This window comes from Mus pahari, chromosome 5, assembly GCF_900095145.1.
Source record: "Mus pahari chromosome 5, PAHARI_EIJ_v1.1, whole genome shotgun sequence".
Classification (NCBI taxonomy): Eukaryota; Metazoa; Chordata; class Mammalia; order Rodentia; family Muridae; genus Mus; species Mus pahari.
In genome coordinates, this window is record NC_034594.1 from 123800496 (window position 1) to 123814620 (window position 14125).

The 14125-nt window shown below is 39.0% G+C and overlaps 1 protein-coding gene across 1 annotated transcript in view; it reads right to left on the reverse strand.

Annotated features, from left to right (window-relative positions):
- Window positions 1–14125, reverse strand: part of Hmcn1 (hemicentin 1) — a 418463-nt gene that overhangs the window by 137045 nt on the left and 267293 nt on the right. The window contains exons 36-39 of the mRNA XM_021197369.1: window positions 13996–14119; window positions 2268–2369; window positions 1306–1482; window positions 186–337 (exon numbers count right to left, since the gene is read on the reverse strand). Coding sequence (XP_021053028.1) covers window positions 186–337; window positions 1306–1482; window positions 2268–2369; window positions 13996–14119 — 555 coding nt within the window. The remainder of the gene's footprint in view (window positions 1–185; window positions 338–1305; window positions 1483–2267; window positions 2370–13995; window positions 14120–14125) is intronic.

The following is a 14125-nucleotide window of genomic DNA, read 5'->3' on the forward strand; positions in this document are numbered from 1 at the left end:
AACTCAGAAATCCGCCTGCCTCTGCGTCCCGAGTGCTGGGATTAAAGGCGTGCGCCACCATGACCGGCATGTACATACTTCTTTAAAAATAACATTGGTTAACTCTTCCTCTCAAGTCTTTTCAACAGCTCCATGAATTTTGAGTATCCTGAGGTGAACACATTGGTCATAAGAGAAGAAGATACCTGTATTCCATTAGAGAAGCTAGAGACTGGGCTCCCATCTTTCAGCCAGGTCAGACTAGGAGCAGGGATGCCTCTGGCTTCACATTCTAACCTTGCTAGATTATTCACCACCACCTCCACCATGGAACTGCTACCTGAGATCGAAGGAGGCACTGAAAAAAAAAAGGGGAACAAATAGTAATGTCTGTTGTCACCACAGGACAATAAAAAACCATATGCAATTTCCATAATAATTTTTACAAAGTAATTTTTCCTTGTTACTTTGGCTAAGTGTTTCACGTCTAATCTGACATCTAGCCACAGTAATCCTGTGAGTTATGGAGAGCAAGTATCAGTTTCTCAGCTTTGCAGAGGAGGATAAGTAAGTGTTGCTAGTTATTTTAAGAGGTCAGTTTTTAGTGTCATCATACATTTAAATTTTAGATTATTATTATTGTGTGTATGTGTGTGTGCATGTACCTGCGAAGGTGAAAGGACAATTTGGGGAAGTCTGTTCTCTTCTTCTACCTTGTTGGGTCAGGGTCCCTCTTGTTTCTGCCAGGCTGTGGACTCCATGCTCGCTGGCCCTTGAGCTTCAGAGAAACCCTATTGCCAGCATCCATCTTGGCATAGAAGTACTGGGATAACAAGTGGCTGCTGCCACATCAGGCTTTTCACCCGAGTTCACAGAGTGTCTATATCTGTTGAGCTATCCCAATGACCCTGAGTGAATTACTTCTTCTCCAGAGAGAGAAGGGGGAAGAGAGAGAGGGAGAGGTGGGGAGAGAGCTTGTGGGTACACATATACCTTTCTCTATTTCATATGCTGTCACATTCTAATTGTCTCTTACAATCATTTCTTTAATATCCACGAGTGTTAGAGTTGCATTAACAAAGGTAGTATTGTTATTAGCTGACAAAGCCATCACTAGTTATTTCAGCAAGTGATCTAAAGTAATCAACAGTATGTGAGAACTGGGCATTTTAGTTAGATGCCAGGAGTAGGAAAGTTTACCGGTTTCAGAGCACTGGCTCTTTAAGTAAAAATGTCAATAGCATAGATCTGTTCATTACTCATATTATAATTGGATAAGGATGTACAGTCATTATCCATGTGACCATTACCCAGTATGAACCTTACCATGAACTTGTAAGCTGTAAAACAATCCTGCAGTTCCAGCGGAGTTGATGGCTACACATTTGTAGATGCCAGCATCTGAGAGCTGAGCACTCCCAATCTCAAGGATCTGCCCTCTCTTTAAGAAGGCTGCACTTGTGGAGCCTGAGAGTGGATGGCTGTCTTTGTACCACGTGATAACTGAAGGAAGAAGGTGAGAAGCAAAGAGTTTCCTTTCAAAATTCAACCAAACTAAGTTGAATCTGGAGTAAATACATTAAGACGTATACAACTAAATAATGCTTTTGTTTGAGTTAAATTGTCCTAGATATCTCTTGAGGGTTGATTTTTAAGAGATGGTAATTCTAAGAAAACTATTGAGTCCAACCAATGAGTTCTGAAGTCGAAGCAATGAAAGGTATTGTTTGTATTCTTTCAAAACATCGATAGTACTTGGAAGGAAATTTCTTAGCCTACCCCATTTACTTTATTGTTCATTTTCTACAACATTGTTGATGTACCAAGTTAAAACCATCTGCCATGTATAATATTGGATTCCATGATTTTTACCTATTATTATCAGTTCACAAGGATAGCCTACGAGTGACAGAGTAACGCAGAACAAAATGACAGGGACGCTAGAAAGACTGGGAATTAGGAGCAGCTTGGTTCGTCCAATACCACTAATATTCTCTGAAAACATACAAATATTTTTCAAATTACACAGACATACATTACAATGGTAAGTTTTGTGATCACAAGACAGGATGATAAGACATTTGCATATTTGTACATTAAGTACAACAATTCTTTCATGCAATTAAAGGCTGTTAAAAATTCAAAACTATGGTCTCCCTAGTGATACTATCACTTGAAATGTACCCTATCAGTTTTACTTGTTACAAACTAGTATATTATACCATACCAGTTGTGCCACTCTCAGACACATTACTTGTTCATATGTTGCAGAGGCAGTGTAAACATACCAGGAAGAGGCTTGCCTGTGGCTTTACACTCCAGCTGAATGGGGTTATTCACCACCACGGTCTCATTCCGCATCTTCCCGGCGTCATCCAGGCTGGGGGGTTCTGCAAGACCCAAGCATATGATGAGGTCACACAAATACGATATTTAAAGTGAAATTGTCTTCAAGGTGGAAATGATATGTTTCCCTCTTTCTTAAATAGTTGCTGCCATATGGAACAAAAGTAGAGTATACTATTAAAGAAAACGGAAAAACAGATAAAAATGTATAGAATTTTCTGGGTCACCTACTTGCCTGTGATCAGACAGGAAAATACTTTGGGCTATAGATTGCTAGTGTAGTGAAAGAATGTTGAGCAGATCAGAATTTGCTGTGAGGCCGTGTCTCCTATGAACATCAGAAGCCACATTCACAAACGTCACCAAGATGTTTGCTTAAACATGAGCTGAGCAAGGACATCAAATCGACATGCCTGTGTGAACGAGGGAACACCCTCGAGGCCTCAGCCCTACACAAAGAGCCACCAGCAGCTAGGAGATACTGAGAGCAGAAGAAATCGTCATCTCCAGGGCAGAGGGCATTGGGGGTTATCCTGTACCCAGTGGTCGGCCCTGAAAAATGTATATACAAGTAATAGCACACAGACCGAGACATTTCTACTTAGAAATATTTATGTATATAAATATAGCACACATGCAGGTAGCAACAATTAATGCAAAAATAGGGTATGAGTATGAATGGTTACAAGAAGGTGGGCATGACAGAGTCTCCAGGGAAGGGATGGAGGATATCATCATAGCCCCCAAATAAAAGAAAAAGAAACAAAGTTGAAAGTATAATTTTTAAGTTCAGTTTACTGACTGAACTAAGAATGAGTTTTCTTTTGACATTAGGCAATTTCCCCATTTGAACTCTTTCAGTGAAAGACTGTGCCTGAAAATACTGGACTGCCTCAATACATTCTCTAAAAATCGGAATAAGGAGCTCTTATTACTCAGAGATGAAACCAGATGTAAATTAGCATTCAGAATTTGCAGAAATAATGCATTTTACAGCTTAAAATACAATATTGGAGGTAAAGCCTAATAAGTAAATCAAGATTGCAATTTGAATTATTTAGGTTTTTTAATTAGTTAAAAATGTGTTTGTTTTGTTTTTTCTCTGTGTGTCCTTGGCTGTCGTGGAACTCTCTCTGTAGATCAGGGTGGCCTCAAACTCAGAGATCTGCCTGTCTCTGCCTCCCAAGGGCTGGGATTAGAGGTGTGTGTCACCATCACTTGATTTTAGTGATTTTTTTTTTAATTTTTAAATTTTTTTTATTTAAAAAAATTTTAAAATCATCTCTTTTGCTTTTCTATTTATTCCAGGTGAATGCAACACACACACACACACACACACACACACACACACACACACGCACAGACACACCCCCCCAAGACAGTTTTCAGAAAGCATTAACATGAAAAGCTGGTTAGAGTTATGCCCAAACAACATTTGGACAATTGTATATACATATTAGTATATAAAACAAAAATTATTAAACATGACAAAGCAACTTGCTTCTAATTCATTAAAATGTTATAAAATCTCATGAATAATCCTTCATAATTACAATGCCTTACGGGTTGAGCAAATGCACAATTCTTTAAAAACACTTAGAGACCAACTTTATTGTGAAAAAAAATTAAAGTTATAAAGGATTATAAAAAATCAAATTACCTGTGCAGGTTTATATAATTGTGTACGTAGTTGGAGCTACCAAAGAATATACACTCTTTACAAACGTCACTAGTACCTTAAGCACACAATAGTGGTCAGTAGAGTACATTTAGTGGAGTTACAACAAGAGGAGGAGGAATTAATACCAAAAATATTAAACTGTGTATAGGAAATAAAGCCCCATTGAAGATAAAATTCAGACAAAAGTATATGCCCAGAAAATTAAAAAAAAAATCAGAAAGACTGATATTGGAAGCTGTTGCTGTCACCATAGCAGGGCACCATACAAGCAAACCCTTGAGCCCTAATTAATGTATTTCAAAGCATACATTATAAAGGAAATAAATGTTCTAAGCTTTCAACTCAATTGGAAGTGGCCAATCCAATTATCTAAGAGGCTAGGAATAAATTTATCATAATAAATTATGTAATTAATTTATCATAATAAAGCAAAAAGCCGAGACTGCCACCAAAGAAAAACAACAAAAATAGAGAGCCCAAAAGATTTAAATTTAATGTATGATAAGTTTATAGTAAAGTCTGCTTCAGAGGGAAGTCCCTTTGTGAGTTTCTCTGGAGATTTAAACTCACCCTAGAAACCCCATTTTCTTCACTCCCACAATTCCATCTGTAGCCCTGTAGTTTAATGTAGTCACCTTTCCTGTTTAAGTGTGCCATTGTTTCTGTTTTGTACACTGAGGCCTGATTACCAGTCCAGTGTTTAAGACTGAACAAAGCTCTGAGTCCAGCTTCCATGGTTACCTGGTTTCCCAACTGTCAAAAGAATAACAGTCACTGCATGGCACATTCCTTCCTGTGCTCACTAAAACACTTGCTTAGAGCATTCTGGACTGAAGTGCTTGCTGAAGGCTCTGACAGTCCCAGCTGCTACAATAAAACCCTGTGGTGGGAATCAGAAGCACGAGGGCTGTGGAATGGCCTGGGTACTTCTCACATCAATAGAGATCTTAAATAAAAGAAGATTGACCCTCATCAAGAACGACAGAGGAAGGTCTTGGAAAATCCATTTCTCAATTAGAGAAATAATAACACAGGAAACGTTACCAAAAAAATTTTTTTTTAGCTATTTCAGAATTTAGAAAATTAACCAAAGATGTGTAACCACTCAAAAGTCAAGTGTTTAATCAAGAAAAACAAACAAGGCCAACCTCATTAAAGATGGTGAACTTGTGACATTTTAACTCGCCTGATTCCCACCACTCAACCCAGTGCATCCAAACTTAAAAACATTTAGTCTCGGCTTGAGAGATGGCTCAACAGTTAAGAACACTTGCTCTCACAGAGGATCAGAGTTTGACTCCCATCATTTACACTGCGATTTATAACTTCAGGTCCAGAGGATTCCAATGCTATTTTTTTTAAGTTCCAAGGGTATTGGCATGCAAGTGTTGTACACACACATATATGCAGGCAAAGCACTCACACACATAAAATGAGAAAAAGTAAGTCTAAAGAATTAAAAACAAAGTCTAAAAGTGGAGCAGAGAATGAAGGAAAGACTATCCAGTGACTGGACAAACTTGGGGTCCATCCATGAGCAGGCGTCAAACCCTGACACTATTACTGATGCTATGTTGTGCTTGCAGACAGGAGCCGAGCACGGCTGTCCTCTGAGAGGCTCTGCCAGCAGCTGACTGAGACATATGCAGATGCTTACAGCCAAGCATTGGACTGAGGTCAGGGACCCCTATGGGAAAGTTAGGGCAAGGACTGAAAGAGCTGAAGGGGGTGGCAACCCCATAGGAAGACCAACAGTGTCAACTAACCTGGACCCCTGGGAGCTCCCAGAGACTAAGCCACCACCTAAGAACATACATGGGCTGGTCCATGGCCCCTGGTACACACACAGGAGAGGGCTGCCTTGTCTGGTCTCAGTGGGCAAGGATGTGCTTAATCCTGTAGAGACTTGATGCCACAGGAAATAGGGATGGTGGGGGAGGTTGTGACATAGGGGTGAGGGAGTTGGGGAGCATCCTCTCAGAGGCAAAGGGGAGTGGGTGGGGTGAAGAACTCTGGGAAGAGGGACTGTGAAGGGGGGGGCAACAGTTGGAAAACAAATAAATGAAATAATTCAATTTAAAAAAAATCTAAAAAACAAATAGTCCACAGTCTCAGTAAATCATTAGGGTAAATATCAAAGTGGACTGCATAGATTTGGAGTTAATAAAAAGACTTTACTTGGGAGCTTGGAGAGATGACTCCAGGTAGTTAAGAATACTGACTGCTCTTCCAAAGGACCCTGGGTTCCATTCTAGGCATCCACAATGGGGGCTCACAACCAGCTACAACTCCAGTTCCAGAGAATCTTACACACTTTTTCTTCCTCTGCAGACTCCAGGCATGCATGTGGTACACAGATACATATGGAGACAAAACACCCAAACACATTAAATAAAATGATATAAAAATTAAACTCTATCATTCCAAGACAGCTGCTATCATTTGTCCCAGGAATCTTTTGCAGGATTTGCTCTTATTTAACTAGACTTAGAATATGCTTAGTGAAAATTTCTCTCAAGGGTATTTTAATTTTGTATAAACAGATTTTATTTGATTTGTTCACAGAGGTCACTAAATTACTTTCTGTTGCTTCTGCAGTAAATCAGGATAAGCTTGCTAGCTTAGAGCAAGGCAGAATTGCAAGTCAAAAGTTCACCATAGCCTCCTTGGGTGCAAACAGAGGTGCCAAGACAGCTGAATTCCTCTCTGGGGAAGTATGAGAGGAGAAGCTAACTGTTTCTTTAGCTATTCCAAATTCTAGAGGCCATCTGAATTCTGTGATTTGCAGCCATCTTCATCCCATTGAACCTAGTCATATCTGTCCGAGATTATACACAATTCTCCTACTTTTAATGATCTTCATGATTACATTAGCCCCTTCCAAGTAATCGGGGATACATTCCCCACTTTAAATACAGCTGATTAATAACTCTAATTTTTGTCTTCCAATTTAATTCCCCTTTAATATGTGAATTCCCATAGTAACAGTTGTCAAGAACCAGAGTTTGGACATTTGGGTGAGTGTCAGGAACCACACACTCACTGCATACCCAAGAAGTAACCAGAAAAGTCTGGGCAGTGACAGAGGCACGGGGATAAGATTTTCAGAACTGTCACACTGCATTATTCTAAACAGCTTTTCTACAAAAACTACGGTGTACAAGAAAAATAGAGCATGGGCGTTCACAGAGCAAGAAGCAGAGCAGAGTCTTCTCCAGGGAGTCCAGGTATTGGATTTAGAAGACCACAGTTTACACATTTTTCTATTCAGAATCATGGAAACCTTGCTTGGAGAGATAGATCAAAGGAAAAAAATTGAACTTTATGAAAGACAGAAGGTAAAAGAAGGGGCAGGGTTGATTTAAAAAGCCAAGTAGGAACTCTGGAATCCCAGAATTCAGGAAGGGCTCAACAGCATCTTTGAGAAGCATGTTGGAAGAAGAAATAGTCAGTGGATGTGAAGATAGCAAGATCACCCAGGTTTGGAAGAAGAAATATGAAAAATGAACCGATCTCTGTAGGTGTATAGGGAATCATCAAACAGGACAGGAGTTCTTGAGAACAGGAGAGAGAAAGAGTTCAGAAGAATAACTTAGAGAAAGACTGGTTAAATCTTTCCCAAGTCTGAAGAAAAACAATTGTTTTCATATCCAATAAATAACACTAGTTTTCATATTTGATAAGCTTAACGAACTCCTACTTGAAAAAAACATCAAAGAAGCATATAATACAACCAAACTGTTTCAAACCAAATGTGAAAGAAAAAAAAATCTTAAAACCAGCATGGGAAAAATGACTTATCATGTACAAGGTAAATTCAGCAGCAGATTCCTCATCAAAATACTTAGGGACTTAAAGGCAGTGGGCTACCAAATTATGGGAGTAAGAGAAAGTGACTACCAGCAAAGAACTCACTAGCTAACAATTCTGTCCTTCAGCATTTAGGGTTTCCCTAGATAAACAAAAGAACAAAGTCTCAAAAAAGTTCAGTGCTAGCCCAGGTCCCAAAAGAAATGCTAAAACAAAAATTTCAGTGCAGAAATTAATATGCAGGAATACATTAAGGGATACGGGTAAACGTAACGAGACAGATAGGGACAAACACAGTAAAAACTATACATTCAGAGGGTTTTCTTTTCTTATTCATATGAAAGAAAATACCATGGAAAAATAATAGCAAATTAGGTTGCCTGGCAGTTGATGGAAAAAAAGGGGAAGAAAAAGAACTGCCTGGAAACAAAAATCATATACAACTAACCTTGAACCACTGTTAGTTGAAAATATTATTGTGCTTGGGAATATTATTCAGATAGATGTGAATTATAACCCTCAGTTGACACACTACAAAAAAATTAAAAATATATATCTTAAGAATAAATACCATTGGCTACTCCCAGGAAAGTCACAGCATTTATGTAAAAAAAAAAAAAAAAAAAAAACAGCCATTTCCCCGAGCTGTCTCTTTCTTTTACCCAGGGTTATGGTTATATTAAAAATATTCTCACAATAAATTCTAGGTTTGCTTCAGAAATAACATGCTAATTATAAATATATACTTGTAAAAATAGAGTCCCAACATGCATTGAGAAAAATTAACATTAAAAACGTCGACATCAAAATCTTCCTTTGAAGCCGGGCGTGGTGGCACAAACCTTTAATCCCAGCACTTGGGAGGCAGAGGCAGGCAGATTTCTGAGTTCGAGGCCAGCCTGGTCTACAAAGTGAATTCCAGGACAACCAGGGCTATACAGAGAAACCCTGTCTCAAAAAACCAAACCAAAAAAAAATCTTCCTTTGAATAACACACAAAATTAAGGTAACAAACAAATGAGGGAGATATCTGAAGTTGTCTGCTGGCTACCTTATATGCATACAGGTGACTCCACTTGTACATATATGTACATACATGCATATGCCACACACACACACACACACACACACACACACACACACACACATACACACACACGCGTACATGCATACGCCACTCAGAAAGCTGAAGGCCAAAGGCTCATATTCAGGTATGCTCTTTGGTTGTGAGTAGCATTCCACACTGACAAGAAGAAAATGGATCAGAAATACCCCAAATTTTTGAGTAGCTTATTTGCCTTTTTTCTAGGGCCATACCATCCTGAACACACTTGATCTTGTCTGATTAAATGCCTGAGAAAGTGCCAGCCTGTCTCCATAAGCTTGTGAGGATCCTTTATCTCAAGTTAAAGAGAATAACATCATAAAGTCATGCAATATCTACAAGGAAATCCAATGTCTCTACCCAATACTGGAGATCCAAGGACATGCGCTATAAATAGGTATTTCCTCTATAGCAGTTACATGCTAGAGTCTTGATTTAGGAGGTCACAGTTTTGTGAGGGTGAGTGCTACTCACTTCGCTGTTCTATTCACTCATTTCTTCTCCCCAAAACGTACCCACCAGGCCAAAACCACAGTGCCTTCTTGAAACACCACGAGCTGGACTCTGTCTAGTCTTTCAGCCACTTGGGGCATAAACTGACTGATGTCAAATCCTGATTAAGTCTGAATTTGTTAAAACTGATGTAAAAGTGACTTTTGTGACTTAATGCCCCCTATTCGGTGGTATTTGAAAACAGTAGAAATAAATTAATCCACCCTGAAAACAGTTCAGCAGAATCCTGACCTCAACTTGGCCATGGAGAAAGAAACAGAACAGTTCCCTAGAACATTCCCAAGTCTCCACGAGGCCACAGGCAAGCTATTAAACAAAACACAGAAATGATAGAGAAACCTTGTTTGAGTGGGTGTTAGCAGATGTTAGCCAAGTGAATACTTTTAAAATATAAAATAAAAATAAAGAGTCCTCCTAATGTTTTTATGAGACAACTAATACAGACACAAAAGGGTTCCCAGCCAGTGGGAGAGGCAGCAGCCCTTTAGCATGGTTGTTAAAGGAGTACAGGGAGAAGGGCCAGGAGCCAAACATGTGTTTTGCCAAAAACGGTCCTCCTGCTACTATTTACAGATGCTGACTGGAAGACAGGCACCGAGCTAAGACTTTCATGTGTCGTCCTTCATTGAGACCTCAAACGACCCTCATGACTGCACAGAATTACCATTATCTCTCCTGCCTTACAGTTGAGGACTCTTAGCTTTAAGATGATTCACATCTAAGCTTAGTGTCTTATAGACATTAGGAGACCATGTAAGACCCGCATTTGAAGCCCATCCTATAACATTATAACTATAACATTCTATTTCTCCTGGGTTTATCACCTTGGCTGATTTTTTTTCCATAGGAAATAATTATGTGCAGATGAAATGAATGCTTGTGTTATTAGACTTCAAATAACTACTTGTCTGTAGAAACATCTGTCTCACTTGGCAAATATTTGGGGTTTAGATATAACTTCATAGTTTGGTCTAGAGAACAAAAACTTCCAGAATTATGAAACTTTTGATGATCAAAAAAAGACCACCTACTGAGGGCCCCTGCTGTTTATAACAGGCAGACTCCATCCCTGGAAAATTTCATGGGAATGTCCCTTGTCTCATGGTCATGGTTTGGTGATCTAGTCCAAGACACCATGCCTCCTTCCTGCACTTATTTCAACTCTTGTTAATTTTTTTTTACCATGATGGAGAATAATAGAATCATCTAAGATATTTTTATGAGAAATGAAAGCATTGAGTAATTGCAATACCGAATATTGTAGATTGAACATTTCGTGTGACAACCATAATAAGTGCCTAGTTTTAGAGTACAGTGCCCATCTGCAAAGATTGGCTTAACAAACCTTAATTAAATGTGACTGCTGAGTTTGTTATATGAGTTAATAATGGAATGAAGCTATATGATTACTTTTCTATATATTTTCTTAATTTTCCTCTCACTTGGCTATTGTGAGTTGGACATAGTATTTTGTAGCACTCACACAGTAAGAGAAGAAAGGGTATCATTTCTCCCTTATTCCAAGTACATTAGCTTCTATGACTGAACTCTTTATGAAGTCAAATTTGTATCTACAGTAATTGGAGAGACCAAGTCCAAATAATATTCAATTGTTTCAATATGTGCATCTTTAAGCAATTTCTTTCAAAACCTATTTTACATAGTTCTTCATATTTCACTAGATTGTCCTCTCAGCCTCTGAGGTCTATTCAAAGTCTTTAATTAATACATTTCAAGGAAGTTCTTATATATTCACATCTCTAATTATCATCACGAGTATTAATATATGCATAGTAGAAGACAGATTCAAGTTTGGAGCTTCAGGCTTTTAATGGGGACATTGCTGTCCTCAGCGCCAAGAGGAGACACAGCTTTTGTCCAGATTCCAGGCACAAGCATCTAGACAACCACTTCCTCCAGGTTCATCATTACAAACCCACTTCATCATTATTCTCTGCTCAGAGAGAAGAGCTGTTATCCAGACAAATGGATATCGCAGCAGATGGAATGTTTTAAGCTCTTGCTTGCGCTTACCTCTCTCTCGTGATTTGTGGGAAGGAGATAGCACCATGTTCTCCATCTCATTTGGCAATCTGCATGGAGCCTTTCTCAGCGACATGAACTCAGATGGCTCCCACTTGCTTCCTGTCGCTTTGACGATGTTCCATCATCAAAAGATGTGCACCCAAGTTGTGTCTTCTGACAGCTGACACTTTGCTATCATGTTCAGACTGTACATCTACAGACTTATATTTTCCTTAGATACCTTTTCTTTTCTTTTGTTGCTTTTTATTATACTCTAGATAAATATTATTCATCAGCATCTATACTAATAGGTTTCATTATGACATTTTCACATATATATGCCACTATACTTTGCTCCTATTTGATAAAGGATGTAATTTCTTTCAGGGACCCTAGTTTTCAGTTTTTCTGGAGTACACTGACAAAGGACTGCCGCATTCTTTACTGTTTGACTTGATTTTGTCCAAGTACTACCATTTTACTGTGGAAGGAGGATGGAAGACAGTTCATGGAAGGGAAAACTACAACAGGACACACACAATTCTCCAACTCTTAAATGCAAGCAGAAACTCGCAGAGTTGCTGGAGCCAGCTGTCAAGGAACACCATGATGATGGAGATAGACGTATGCAAAGCTTCATACACTAAAGGCATCTAGAAGACAAGCAGTGTTTCTGTGTTCTCATCCTCTCCAGGATAAGGAGCCAATTAGAAATGGGTTACTTTCTGATATTATCTTTGCAATTAGTTATTCTCAAGGAACATGTTTATATGTGCAAATGTGTTCATAGTGGGTGTTGCTGTTTGATGAACCATGGACAGAAGAAATTAGTTTATGGAAAGCATTTAGGGAACAAAATATTTTTGCTGGCTCACTCAAATAAAAGAAAATATGTAAAGAAGCAAATTGGGAGAATTCAATGACCCACTGGCATTTTAGAAATCATTCAGTTTCCTCTATTATATGTCAAAGAAACCCAACTACCTAGTATGCACCTGGAATTAGGTTAGATTCTGGGATGTTATTTCAGTCTGGATCCCTAAGTAAATGTGAAATGAATATGTGGATAAATTAACATCTAAAGAAATTGAAAGCTGGACAAACCACATGACCAAAAAAAAAAAAAAAAAAAAAAAGAACAATGTGTACATGAAGATGTTAAAGCACTTCTGCAAAAGGCCAGATCTTGTTCTGATGAACCTGTGGAGAACCAAAGCCTTCTATTCAAAGTCTTCTGTCTTCCAAGTTTTGAGTGAAGCCATGGTGTTGATGACATACTCCACTGACACCCAGACACTTTATGAAAGCACCCAGGAGAAGATTCTGAGTCAAGGGTAGCTCCAATTCACAAAAAGAAAAGCCTTGCAAGAAAATTGCAGGCAAAGTTGAGGCTCAATCCTGACACTTCCTCCTTTTCAACAAAATCTTCTGTAGAGGATTATTGTTTAAAGTGATATGAATCATTTTAAAACGTTGAAGAATGAGGAGATATCTCAGAGGGTAAAGAACTTGCCACACAAGATGAGGAATACAAGTTTGGCTCTGCAGACCCCGTGTAGAAAGCTGGATGGGTGTGGCAGCCTATGGACACCCCAGAGCAGGAAGAGAGACACAGGAAATCCACAGAGCAAACTGGCTATCCAGACCAGCCTAGACGGTCAGCACAAGACTCTTACCTCAACAAATAAGGTCACTAGCAATTGAGAATGACACCTGACACCAACTTTTTGCTTCTACATATGTACAACAGGTACATGTATGTGTACACACACATACACACACACACACACACTTCTACACATGTGCACCACATACACATGTGCACACACACATAAAAATTTGAGCATCCTATTTAACAACCTGAAGACTGAAGACCTTTATGAGCAACTTTAATTACAATGAATTATGTACTTTTTTTTCCATATAGATGAAACTAAACATTTTCTTTCTACATTTGGAACTTATAGAACCTTTGTGTTCCCTTGTTTCTTGTACTTCCCAACCACCCATTAAAGAGAGTCATAAAGATGGGAATGCTAGCGGCTACTTATCATCCTACTGGTTTGATCTCCAGGTAGGCTGGCTGGCTAGCTGGCTGGCTGGCTTAGCCTAATCAGCAAGTATCAGGCCAGGTGAGAGACCCTTTCTCAAAAAGCAAGGCAGTTTAGGAAAATGGCAATACTAGATACATACAAGACACATTATACAGGCTCAGTATATGTGTGTGCTGATCAATCATTACAGGAGAGGTCATAAGGGAGTAGGAGGACATGGGAAGAGTTGGAGGTAGGAAAGGAAGGGATGCATTGATATGACTATAAGATGCATGCATTACATTCTCAAAAACTTAAAATACTTAAATACTACTACTACTACTACTACCATCCCACAAGGTAGCACAGGAGAAATGACACTGGTAGTTGATCTGTGACTTATATATTACTGGTATTTGCACACATGTGTGCACACCCCCACCTGCATGCACTCACACACATGCATACACACATTCAAGAGAGAGCCATAAAGATGCTCTTACCATGCACATGCAGTTGAGTGTGCTGGTGTGCTTCTCCGGCTGCATTGGTAGCCACACATGTGTATCTACCAGCGTCTTCCAAAAGAGCCTTGGCAATTTGTAGCACTCTACCAGAAGACTGTATCTAATT